Below are 12,728 nucleotides of genomic sequence, written 5' to 3'. Positions count from 1 at the left end.
TGCGGGTAGCAGCCGGCAGGCCGCGGGCACGGAAGGGCCGGGACCTCCCGCCGGCAGGCGGAGCAGCGCCTGCGCTACGGCGCCGCGGGGGGCTCCCGGGCCCGGCGTCTCGCGAGAGGCAGCAGCGGCGGAGCCCGGCTAGCGGCGGGACGGGGCTAGGTAGCAGAGGCAGGAGGCGAGAAAGGCTGCGCTGCCCGGGCGAGAGGTGAGCGCCGGGCCGCCCACGTTGCGGCGGGGGCAGCCCGCGGAGAGAGCAGGGTCGGGGGGTCGGCGCCCGAGGGGACGGGTTGGGCGGCGGCGGGTGAGGCGGTGCCGGCGGGGGGTGCCGCCCTGTGGCGGGGCCGGGGCCAGGCGAGCTCCGGTTATGAACTGCAGCCCTGGGCACGGTGTCGTCTCCGGGCTTCCCTCCGTTGTCCCTCGAAGCTAGGTAAGCGCTCAGCGCTGGCTGGTGCCGCGGGCACAGCCCCGTCGGGACCGGGCGTCGAGCGCTGTGCTGGGCAGCGCTGCCCGTCCTCATGCCCCGGTGGTGGCAGGGGGGACGTTGAGGTCTGAGGGGTGGCGGGTGGCTCTGCGAGGCAGTTCGTTTTCTCCAGACCGTGGACCGCTGGTTTTATCCCTTCTGCCGCCGGTGTAGGGCCCGAGGTTCGGTAACAGCCCGTTGTGTTGCTGCTGGACTCGAGCGGCTGCGGTTCAGGCAGCCGCACAGGCAAACCCAGGAGCAGCCTCTGTCGTGGAGCGTTGCTATCAATGGCAGAGCACGGCTTTTAACCCTGCTTCGCAGAGACTTCATACACAAAACTTCAGCGCGGAGCTAACTATGCACGGCAGAAAACGATAACCCGGGTGTTGGTAAAGCAGGCGCAGGGGGTGTGGGTTTCAGGGGTGGATTTCTGGCCCCTGTGTTACACACATCAAACGTTCTTGGGGGTTTGCTGAGACCCTTCCTGTGTTTGCAAGGCCAGGAGCCATAGGTGTGCTTGCAGTTCACAACAAAGGTAAGGAACAAACAGGACAGGTTTGGGGAGTTTCCTTTTGGAAATATTGGAAATGTGGTTATTGAGAAAACTTCCAAGTACAGGTATGAAAAAAGGCAGCTGGTGCTGCCAAGCTTGTACAAACCAGGCTTTGTGGCAGGGATGGGAGGGAAGGTGCTAGGGTGGCTAGGTAGGTTAGGATGTTGTTTTGCTGGTCTCTCATGTGTATGTGCTAAATTTGGGTTAAGCATGCAGTGCATGCCCTGTTTTTTCCTTACAGTGTGTATTTATTCTACTGTAATGCCTGATGTCATTACATGGGTTAAAACTTGTCTGCCCTGCAAAGAGTGCTAGAGTTTTGGAAAGGTGTGTGGAAGCAGTTTCTGGAGTGATGGCCAAGCACATGAAATTTATTTCTGGTTATTGGTACAGTGTCCAGCTGCTTTGGCTAATGGGAACTTGTTCCCCTGCACCTGCAGAAGGTTAAACTGGTTCCACTTCTCTGGAGCCTGCTTATTCCCAAAGTGTAACTGGTAGACTGGTAGCAGGTGTGTACCATGATATGTGGGCGAAGAAGGCTGTGTGAGCTGAGCAGGTGTGGCTGAATGGAACTCTGCCCCAAGGGAAAAATGTCAATTTTAATTGATTTTTTCTCTGTGGGTTTTTGAGAGTTCTCATTCCACCTCTTTCCGTCTCCAGAAGCAGGCAAAACCCAAGCACGCTGCCTAAAATCCTGTATCTTCTCACATTAGAACAGGTGGGTGTTGGATGTGAGCTGGTGCTTAGTGCCTGACCTGTGCCTTGTGCTTCCCTTGCAAAGAGTTAGAAGCAGTGGGAGAGGGACAAGCCTGGCGAAACGCAGAGCAGGAAGAGGTGGTATCTGCACCCAAGCCTTTGGAGGCACAGTCCTGTCTAAACCATTACTGTAGATGGAGAAGGGTTATTGCCCCGTATCTCCAGTACATAGCCATATGTCAGCTCCTTTATTTTCTGTAGGCCCTTCTGCTCCTGTAAGTGAGCTGGAGTTACTTTCTTTTGTAAAGAGAAGCTGCGAGAGAATACAGTCCCTGCACAAAGCTGAGAGGAGAGGAAGAAAGAGACAGGAATTACTTAATCTGCTATTTGCCCTGAGAACAAGCAGTTACAGTAGGGTTGTGAAGCACAAATAAGGTTTCCAAATCCCTGAAGAGTTGCATCTGCAATAGCTTTTGCAATCAGAGTGCTGGGGACACATCCCCTCCCCCCCCCCGCCCCCCCTTTTCTGGTTTTAAATGAGAATTCAAGAGGTGATTGTTTGACATGGCATCTTGTGATAGGAGAGGATGGGACCAGTGACCTTGGACCTCAATGTCTTTCTCAGGCCTGGAAGGGGAAGAAGAGTCCTTTGTTCATAGCCAGGCCAGGTTCAGGTTGGAGATGATCACGGGATGGCTGCTCAGGGGACTCTGTGTGATGATTATAGCACTTGGTCCCTTTCCCAGTTTGCCAGCATCATGTCACAGAAGCAGCTTTGTGTGCACCCTGGTGCATGTTCTTGTTGGCTGGTGACTTTGGGTTAAACTTGAATGTAAATTCTTGGCTGCTCCTGGAGGCTTTTCCTTTAGATTCTGGCAAGGGGAGGATGGAGGTGCATTCCTCTGATGTGCACAGAGACCTCTAATTTGTGCTTTCCGTCTGGCAGCTTTTACGACGCGCTCAGGGAAAGGATGTATCACAGTCATTAGACTAACTCTGTTTTCTGCAGGGTTTGTCTTGTGAGGGGGAATTGAGCTGTGGTGTTGCTCCTTGCCAGGGTTCCTCTCTGACACTGAAGGAGTTAATAGAAGTGGAGTCATTTCGATTCTGTGCTTCTTGCTGCTTCGTGTCTTGGAAAAAATGCACACTCTGGCAGGCCTGCGTGCTGTGTCCTGGAAAGCAGGCCTGAGCCCTTGGGGGGCACTTGGTAAAGCTACATTATGGTGGTGGCTGTGACCAAGAAGCCTCCTTCCATTTGCCTGAGGGACGCACGTGCCACACACAGTGTCTTTCTTGCTTCTCTTGGAGCTGCTGAGAGAAGGGTGATCTGTCCACAGCCGGGTGGGATGGCGTTGCAGAAATGCTAGTGGGCTGCTTGCTGTGCTGCCTGAAGCTGCTGGTTATGGAGATGGTACAAAGGGATGCTCCATGCAGCTCTGCAGGCTTGCTGCGTTCCAGCCTGCCTGAAGGTCTCAAGCAGCGTTGGAAACCCAGTGTGCTGGGGATTGAGTGCACAGTGGGCATCCTATTCATCCAGAATAGGAAGCAGTCCCTGCTCTGAGCAGCTAAACCAGCTCGAGAGCAAGAACAGACTCAGGCAAAATGCAAGCCCAGAAGTGTGCCAAGCAGTGGGCTTGGCAGTGTCACTCCATTATCTTCTGCTGTTGGACCGAGATGCTTGGCCTGAAGTGCTGACGCACATATGTAATTTTCCTCCTCTTTAACTCCAGGCTTATCTGTCTGCATGTTTCTTCTTAGATCTGCTCCATCCTCAGTCTTGACTAGCTAAATGTAGAGAATTACTGCTGAGTAATGCCTGCTTCTTGTTCTGTAGAGTGCAAAGTGTTATGCCTGCAGTTCTGCCTGGTCCTCTTTGTGTGTAGAGTAGTAGAAAATGCAGTGTTTGGTGTTGCAGTGCAAAGCCACGTGTTAGGCTACAGCTACACTGAATTGCTGGCTCTCCCTACCTCCAGAGTGTAACTGAATACACCAGGGTAGAAAAACCCTAAACCTTGGGTTCTGCATTCTATGTCTTCTGGGACAAGCTGAGCTAATACTTTGATATGTAACTGTATCTGCTCTTGTTCCTGTTTGTTACTAAGTCCTGGTCTAATGCTTTTGGTCTTGTCTTTGAAATCAGGACTTTGACTGTTAAAACTTGATATCCCTGAGGCATAAGCACAGCCACACAGGTGGCTCTTTAGACAAGTCCTTCAATGCAGGGCTGCTGTGAGCTTCAAAGGCACTGAGCACATTTCCCTCCCGGAAATAACAGACCTCAGCACTTCAGCATATCTGGACTCTCATGTTCTTCACATCCCTGTTCAGGGTGGGATTGGTGCCAGTTAAAGGTGGTGTATGAACTGGCTGGGGAGCAACCTCCATGTTTCTGCAGGAAGAGAGACCCAGTCTTTGTTGTGAAAAGCTTTTCAGGGCAGTTTACCTTGAAGTGGTTTTGTTTTCAGAGCTGGTGTTGGTAGGGTTTGTTCTGAAGTAGAAGAATGGGCAGCTTTTGTTTGCAATCTGTAGGTACTCTTCTGTGTTTGTAATCAGGGGCTGGACTGTGCTAGGAGGGGAGCAGAAGATTAGAGTGACTACTTTTTGCTTGTTTTTTGATGTTAAACCTTGCAGAGAGAAACTGTAGGAAAGCAAACCTTGGTTTCTCTCCCAAAATATTAGATAGATGCTCCTCACTTTACTACGTTGTTCTTCCATGGCTGTAGGCACTGGCTCCCTCATCACTTGAGGAGAGAGCAAGGCTGGTTTGCCAGTCTGCCTCTGTGTGGAGCCTTGGACCAGAAAACATGCAGCAGGGTGGGAAGATGGATCAGCCTTGAGGAGCTTTCCTGATGGAAAAGGGTTGGGAGTCAGCAGGGAAGCGGGTAGCAGCGGAAGGATGGGATTGATAGAAGTAAAAAATCCAAACCTGCTGCACCTTCCAGAAAAGATCTACTGAGCAGTGATTTCTGACCTGTCCTTGGTGGTCAAGAATTGATAGGGATGAATGTGATAGAAATAAAAATTACTGGGAAAAGGTTACAGATAGGAACAGGTATTTACCAGGGCGTCCTTAAGTCTCAGAAGTCATTCATTTACAAGTAATCATTCCTTTAGATTTTTGAGTGTGGCTTTTAATGTGGCCATGTCCTCTTTTGTTGGTGGGTTGGTTTTGTTGTTTGTTTTTGTGGGGAAACTGTGTAATCTCTGTTCTTGACAAAATGAAGTAGCTACCAGGGAAGGTCACAGGGGTGACATCTGCTGGATACCTTCACACAGGTTAGATAAGGTGATGTGTTCAGGTCAGTGGTGTTCTCTCAACAGGCTTTAGCCACTGAGGCAACAGCATCTTCAGCTATGGATTTCTAACTGCAATAAGATCCTCATTTTCAGCACAGTGGTGCAGAGCATCTTCATGGGCAGATGACACCACAATGTGATACCACAAGCAAACCCCATGGATTGAGACCCCTCTCTTCCTGTGGTATGTTAGATATGTTTACAGTGGGCTGAAAGGTAGCTGGCTCTGCGTGCTTTAGATATTTGTACTTTATAATACTCTCAAACTTCCCTTTGTAAACTCTAGGCCTGAAATGTTTGTTTGTTTTCCCCAGGAAAGCAGAGTTTCTCTTGAAATCACATGACTCTAGAAGCTTGAGATTGATAGAAACCCCATAATTGCTATGGAAACTGGTAACATTACAACACATTATGCTTTCTTTTGGCCGTTCAGCTCTTCTCCGTGGGGTCTCTGTGGATGCCTGAGACTCATAGAGCTCTCCCTGTGTGCCACAATGAGTCTCGATTGTGCCAAATCCATTCTCTCCAAAGCAGAGCAATTAATGGTTCAACTAACTTCTTTTTCTCCTGATACCTTTCCAGGCTCCCGGTCTGCAGCACCATGCTGAGTCCCAAGCCTCACTCTGCAAGCCGGAGGTGAATGCAGGTGCAAGCCAGCTATCGCAGTAGGTGTCAGGATGACCAAAGCGCGGCTCCTCCGTCTCTCTGTGGTGCTGGTCTCCGTCTTCATGATCCTCCTAATCATTGTGTACTGGGACAACGTAGGGACAGCTCACTTCTACCTGCACACGTCCTTCTCCAGGCCTCATTCCTCAGGAGCCATCCCTGGTATCACGGCAGGTGAAGGCTGGGAAACCCTGCCAGATGTGGATGAGTTTTTGGCAAAGCTGCTCAGTTCGAGCCTGAAGCAGAATAGCTCTGTTCCTCGAAAGCCAGAGCAGCTACTCGTCCAGGGCTCCAGCAGGCCTGTGGTGAGCAATCTGGAGGAGAACGTGCGAGGCTACGACTGGTCGGTGCACAATGACAAGAACAGCTTGGACCAAGAGAAGCTGCAGGTCGAGAGGCAGAGAACGCTGCGAGAGTTTTGTGCCAATTCCAGCCTGGCCTTCCCCACCAAGGAGCGCTCCTTTGACGACATCCCCAACTATGAGCTCAACCACCTGATCGTGGACGACCGCCACGGCATCATCTACTGCTACGTCCCCAAGGTGGCCTGCACCAACTGGAAGCGGGTGATGATTGTGCTAAGCGAGAGCCTGCTGGACCAGGGGGTGCCCTACCGGAACCCTCTGGATATCCCCCGAGAGCACGTCCACAACACCAGCACCCACCTGACCTTCAACAAGTTCTGGCGCCGCTACGGGAAGTTCTCGCGGCACCTCATGAAGATCAAGCTGAAGAAGTACACCAAGTTCCTGTTCGTGCGGGACCCTTTCGTCCGCCTCATCTCCGCCTTCCGCAGCAAGTTTGAGCTGGAGAACGAGGAGTTCTACCAGCGCTTTGCCATCCCCATGCTGAAACTCTACTCCAACCGCACCAACCTTCCCACCTCTGTGAGGGAGGCCTTCGAGGCGGGCCTCAGAGTCTCCTTTTCTGACTTCATCCAGTACTTGCTGGATCCCAGGACAGAGAAGATGGTCCCCTTCAATGAGCACTGGAGGCAGATTTACCGCCTGTGCCACCCGTGCCAGATAGACTACGATTTCATCGGGAAGCTGGAGACGCTGGATGAGGATGCTGCTTATTTACTGCAGCTCCTCAAAGTGGACAGACTGCTTCACTTCCCCCCCAGCTACCGGAACAGGACTGCCAGCAGCTGGGAAGATAACTGGTTTGCCAAAATCCCGCTGGCTTGGAGGCAGCAGCTCTATAAGCTTTACGAAGCAGATTTTGTACTTTTTGGCTACCCCAAGCCAGAAAACTTGCTTAAAGACTGAATGGGATTGGGGGGTGGGTGTGGGAGGGAACATCTGACATACCAAAAATGTTTAAAGCCTTCTCATTTTTTGCTCTTAACTCCTTTTTCCCCACGCAGGTTGGTACAATGGAATATATTTTTTCTACTACTTCCCTTTCCATGTTTGCAATAATGCCAGAGTCCAGGGGTGCTCCCAGCCAGCTGTGCATATGCAAGAAACACCCCACCCCCCACCCCAAAAAAGTCTTTTTTGTTGTTGTTCTCATTGGTTTTCTCTTGGTTTGTTTAAAACCTCCCCACGTCTTGCAATGGGTCACTGCCCTTGGTCGCTCTGCCAGCTGTGGCTTTTCAGTAGCTTTTTATTAATACTTTTTAAAAATTAATATATTGAAGGTATTTAATACAAAGTGTGTCATGGCAAAGGGAGGGAAGGAAGAAATAAAAATTAAGGGGGAGGGGGAAAAAAAAAACCAACAAAGTAAAAGAAAACCCCAGGAAACGATGCACCTGCCTCTGTGTGTTGTCTCAGGGCTGCTGTTTGGGAGGTCCAAGGTTTGCAGAGCGCTCGGATCTCTATGGGATCTGGGTTTGGTGCTGGTGCCTTCACCACCTGTGTCTAGTGGTGGTTGCTCCAGGTTGGGCTCCAGGCAGAGGAGATGGGTTCATGCCTGACTCTGCCAGGCAGCCCTAGGAGAGCACCAGCGCTCTGGTGACGTGCTGCTCACAGCTGGTAAGCATGACACCAGGCTCGCAGAAGGGAAATGGCAGTTGGGAGCAGTGGCACTGAGCCCCGTGGGGTGTTTTGGGATGTGGCCAATGCAGTACATCTGTACTGCCTCAGTTTGTGGCAAAGTAGTGGTGGGACTCTGCTTTCCAAACAGCTGAGGTTTCATAGAATCAATAAGGTTGGAAGAGACCTCAAAGATGACATTAAGTCCAACCTGTCACCCAACACCTCATGACTACTAAACCATGGCACTAAGTGCCATGTCCAATCCCCTCTTGAACACCTGCAGGAATGGTGACTCCACCACCTCTCTGGGCAGCCCATTCCAAGGGCTAACAACTCTCTCTGTGAAGAACTTTCTCCTCACCTCGAGCCTAAACTTGCCCTGGTGCAGCTTGAGACTGTGTCCCTCAGCCCCTGCATACCTTGCTGGTGTGGAGCACCTTCTATGACATGTCACGTTCCAGAACAGTGCCTGAAATTGTCAGGGGTTGTGGCCAACCTGGATGGACAGAGCATGCTCTTGGATGGACCAGCTGCCCAGAAATTGGCATTGAGGCTTCACACTGCAGTGGGTCAGGCAGAAACACAGGTCAGCATGTCCCATCCTGTCACAGGATGGGGAAGTGATGTGCTGCTCCGTGGCACGGTCACTGCTGCGTGCAGCACAGATCCCTTGAGCACTCTGCTGTGTCTGCTTCCTGTGCACGCTCCAAGAGGATGTGGCAGGAACACAGGTGCTTATCCCTCAAGAAGAAGGTTTCTTTCTTTCCAAAAGGTTTCTTTCCATAGCAGGTGTCAAGGTGAACTCAGAAGTTCATTTGTTTTCAGAGTGCCAGCCACTGCTTGAAGTGATGCCGCATCCTCATCCACTGCCTTTCTGTTTACACCAAATGGCTGATGCAGCTTTAATCATCTGCCTCGCTGAGACCTGCTGCAGGAGTGATGGTTGCCCACTGTGCTAGGAGCATGTGGGCTGCTTCCCAAAGGAAATGATTGCTTTTAGAGAGATTTTGTGTGTGTGTGTCTCATCAGCTGAATCTGCTTTTCTTTTTCTCTCTGAACTGCTCTGCAAAAACTGTCTGCTTAGCAGTTTGGGCAGGAAACTCTTCTAGAGATGAAATGCTTAGTTGTTTCTCTGGGCTATGGATGGTGTCAGTGATTAAGGTCCAGGGTCAGGCCTTGGGAGGCATCTTTGTGTTTTGGGCTGACTTCTTTATTGGCCTTTTACTCATTTTCTCCCTGAGGCCCTCAGCAGGCATGACTTTTCCCCTCTCCTCCTTTCCCCAAGCTCTGTACCCTTGCATCTTCCCGGCATTGCTGCTCTACCTAGTGACTGCTGTGTCAGGCTTTTTAACCTATAAATGGCAGGTAATTGCTGGTGGTTACACTCGAACAAAGGATTTCTTTCTCATTGTATTCACACCACTCTCCTGTAATTTCTGCAGAGACATTTGCAGTTTAAATGAGCCTGAAGCCACGATCAAGGTCTAGGTGCTTAGCTCTTCGCAGCTTGGGGAAAAGTGAAGTGCCTGTTTCTGAGTCATTATTTAAAACTAATAATAGAAATGTGTTGATCTATTCAATTTTCTGTCCAGTTACCAACTAATTGCTGCAAAACAGAAAGATGTTGAGAATCTCATCTCCAGTAATGAATAATCCCTGGAGTCTCCTGGTTCCTGCTGCATTTACATTTCTTCAGGGTGGCTTCATCTCGCTCTTCAAAGAGACAGCATGGATGTTTTCATCTCTTGGCTTTACAGAGTGTTTATTTTTCTTCTCTTTTAATTTGTTTAATTGATGTTCAGTATGTGTAGATGTGGGTGGCTGGTGCTGCAGCACAGATCCTGTGCAAACTTCCTCCCAGCTGCTTCCCCTGCACCTCTTGATCTGGTCCTGTCTCTTCCTGCCCCTGGAATGGTGCTTGGAAAATGTACCCAACTCACCCTGCAAACCAGCTGCTGCCTCCTCAGCTGCACTTGTCCTGTGATTCATGGTCATGGCTTGTCCCAGGCAAGAGTCCAGGAGCATCTTTTCAAGGTCACTGACTGTCAGTCAGACACCCAAGGCAGAGGAGGAATGAGTTGCCAGGTGCTACCATCATTTTTGGCAGCAAGGGCCTGGTTGTGCAATTGACAGAGAAGGTGCAAAATAGCTGCAAATCCTGCACAGCAGCTGCTCCATGGGATGTGGCAGTGTGTCCTCTCCTTATGTCTAAGCCTTGCAATTTAACAGCAACAGAAGAAAGAGCCCTCTCTACCCTTGTGGGCATTGGCTAGAGAGCAGAGACCTTGAACATGCTGGTTTTCCCTGTCTCTCTCCATCTGAAGGGGGTAAATTTTAGCTGATAACCACTCTGTATCTCACCAAGATCCAAACACCCCAGCAAGCTGCCTGCGTCCCAAAGCTTCATCCATCTCCCTAAGAGCTGCAGTCAGGAGGGTGTAAGGACTCTGAGGGTTCTGTCTTCTGTACTTTCCCTTTTTCACCTGGTCAAGTCCAGCCTTTGCTGGCATTTAAGACCTTTTAATATTTGTAGGTCCATACCCAACCAATGTGCTGGCTGCTGTCAGCTCTCATTTCCCACTGCTGTGCTTGCCGGGAGGAGCAATAAAGCTCAGATGGAGAGGATTCACTTTCCAGTAGAAGCCTTCTGGGTTCAAAATAGTTTATCCCTTGCTTCTCTTTTCTTTTGAAGCCCTTCTCCACCCTTCCACCACTGTGAGTGTATTGTTAAGAAGTCAAAGGGGATTCAGGCTGTGCTGAGCTTTGTGGTGAGGCCACTGGGTTGCCAGAACTGGGATGTAGCCTCCAGCTTTGGGAATGTGCATTTTTTTTATGGGTTTCTTGCTCTGTTCTGTTGATATAAAAGTGTGTGTGTGTGGAGAGAGAGACAAAGAGTTCTACCAGCCATGCTTCCTTCCCCCCTGGTTTCCTAGAAGAGCTGGAATTTGGTATTTGACAAATAATGGCAGAATGTTTGGAAAGAGCAGGCGGTATGCATCTGCGCTGGCCTGAAGTCAGGGGAGGGCTAAAAATCCTGGAGTGGAGATGGTTGTGATGCTAGTGTGGATTTTATAAGGGATACAAAAATGCTTTAGAGCAGCCTATTTGTGTCTGAATAAACCTGGCTTTGTCATTTCTTGCTCAGCTTTCAAAGTGATGTCCTGTTCTCTTCCTGGCTCGCTTTTCCCTGGGGTTGACCACTTGGCCAAAGTCAGCACGGAGTCTCTAACCAGGCAGAACCAATGCGCGGATGCAAAAATAACCTGGGGTTTGACCAAGAAGTTTCCAGTGGGCTAGAACTGAGACCAGCTTTAGTGCTTGCTCAGCATCAGAGCCAAAGGCTTTCCACACCCATTGAACAGATTCGATCTCTCGCTCTTTGATGCTGGAATCGCTGCTGCAGTGGGACACATGTGACCATGCTCTGCAGCCCCTGCATCCTCCAGAGAAGCACTGTCAAGCCTCAGAGCTCTTTGCAGTTTGAGCAGTGACATGGCTTTGCCAGGCTACAGATTGTCCTTAACACATGAATCCCTTTGCACCTCAGTAGCTTTTGCCTTAACCCTTTAATCCACATGTGCATTAGTAGGGCAAAATTGTTGACCCTTTACCCATGGACGAGAAAAGGTTGCCATGGGATAATGTGTGAGGTGAAGTGTTTTGGCTGCGTGTTTTGCATCCTTCAAGGTGGCACTGGGAGGATGGAGGGCAGGGGATGAATGGCAGCATTGAAAGGGTGGTGAAGAAAAGCTAGTTTGTTCCTCCTTATGTAAGCTGGACCTTCGCAGCAGCCCGCGGGGAAAGCCGGTGACTTGGCAGGGGGCTGCGTGGCTGTGGTACGAAACGGTGCCAGGGAGGGTGCGGGGTGTGGTGACTTATAAGCAAGTTGTGTTGCTGGAATGTAAGGACTTGCCCACGTTGGTCTTGCTCATAAAGCCTCTAGGCAAGGACAGGAGTGGGGGAAAAAAATGAAGAATTTAATAAAGGCATCGATATCTGGCTGGCTGAGGGAGAGATGGGGACGGTGGGTGGCACTGGCTCTGGAGCAGGCATAACACAGCTCTTCTACTCCTTGACTAAATCAAATTAGGAATCGATCTTGGGCCGTGGAGACTGAGGTTTGTCCTTGCAGGAGCATTTGGCCTGAGTGCTGTGGGACAGGAGTGACGCGGGAGAGCCTCATGCTGGGACGGGAGTGATGCTCAGCAGGGCAGTGGGGCTGGCTGAGCCTCTGACTGCAGTTGCTGTGCCTGTGCCGCTCAGCAGTGGCCCGTCTGAAACCCATTTTCTCTTTCTGGGCTGTGACAAAAGCCAGGGCTGCTCCCGCCGCCCAGTCTGGCTCCTGCGGCAGTGGGGGGTCTGTCTCTGACCCTCACCGACAGCAGCGGTTCCCTTGTGGCTGCTCTGTGAAGCACCTGAAGAAAGCACAACCAAACCTTCAACCGGGTTGTAGCACTCAGAAGGAGCTTTTACTTGTGCAACATGTGTGGCAGGGAGTGCCCAGCCTTTGGGTCACCGTGGGGTGGTGTATGGAAGTTCACATATGTTTAAGGAGTGAGTGCCCCCCATTCCCTGCCTGCCAGCTCGCTGCTGGAGCTGGGCATCAAGCTCTGCTGCCTTTTCCCTGCAAGACAAAGCTCCCTGCCCTTCATCTCTTCAAGCATCGTGATGTGCCCCTGCTGCATTCCCACGGCGCTGGCTGCAGTGACCTGATGTCTCCATAGTCCCTCTTTGTCTCTGCTTTGGGAGCTGTTGCCTTGTTCAGGGTTAGCTTAAAATAAAATAAAATAAAATAAATAATAAAAAGAAAAAGGAGAAGCTGTGGCAGCTGTTTCCTGTCGTGAGGGAGATGTGAGAGCAGCAGCCTGACCCTTGACCAGGAGGGTGGGAAGTTCCCCACCAGCCCTCTCTGGCTGGGGTTTTAGGCAGCCTGAGCCAAACCTCTCTGAAACCAAACCTTCCTTGCTCTTCAATGCCCAGAAAAGCCAGCTGTGGGCACACAGGTGTAAGATGGTGTTTCCTTGCCTTGGGGGGCTTTGAGTCACAGCCTCAGCTTCTCTCTCGTGCCTTT

At 50.8% G+C, this 12,728-nt stretch overlaps 1 protein-coding gene across 2 annotated transcripts; it reads left to right on the top strand.

The window, feature by feature from the left end:
• The first annotated feature begins 84 nt into the window (after positions 1-84).
• CHST12 (carbohydrate sulfotransferase 12) lies at positions 85-7,129 on the top strand. 2 transcript variants are annotated; one of them, XM_054180340.1, is made up of 2 exons: positions 85-205; positions 5,589-7,129. In XM_054180340.1, exon 2 carries the CDS (start codon positions 5,684-5,686, stop codon positions 6,941-6,943), a length of 1,260 nt encoding a protein of 419 aa, XP_054036315.1. In that variant the 5' UTR covers positions 85-205; positions 5,589-5,683; the 3' UTR covers positions 6,944-7,129. The 2 variants fall into 2 exon arrangements, with proteins under 2 accessions (XP_054036315.1, XP_054036316.1); XM_054180341.1 differs by lacking the exon at positions 85-205 and adding an exon at positions 1,672-1,731.
• The last annotated feature ends 5,599 nt before the right edge of the window (positions 7,130-12,728 follow it).

This window comes from Dryobates pubescens, chromosome 4, assembly GCF_014839835.1.
Source record: "Dryobates pubescens isolate bDryPub1 chromosome 4, bDryPub1.pri, whole genome shotgun sequence".
Classification (NCBI taxonomy): domain Eukaryota; kingdom Metazoa; phylum Chordata; class Aves; order Piciformes; family Picidae; genus Dryobates; species Dryobates pubescens.
The sequence above is the reverse complement of the archived record's forward strand: the minus strand, read 5'-3'. Positions and strand labels throughout refer to the sequence as shown.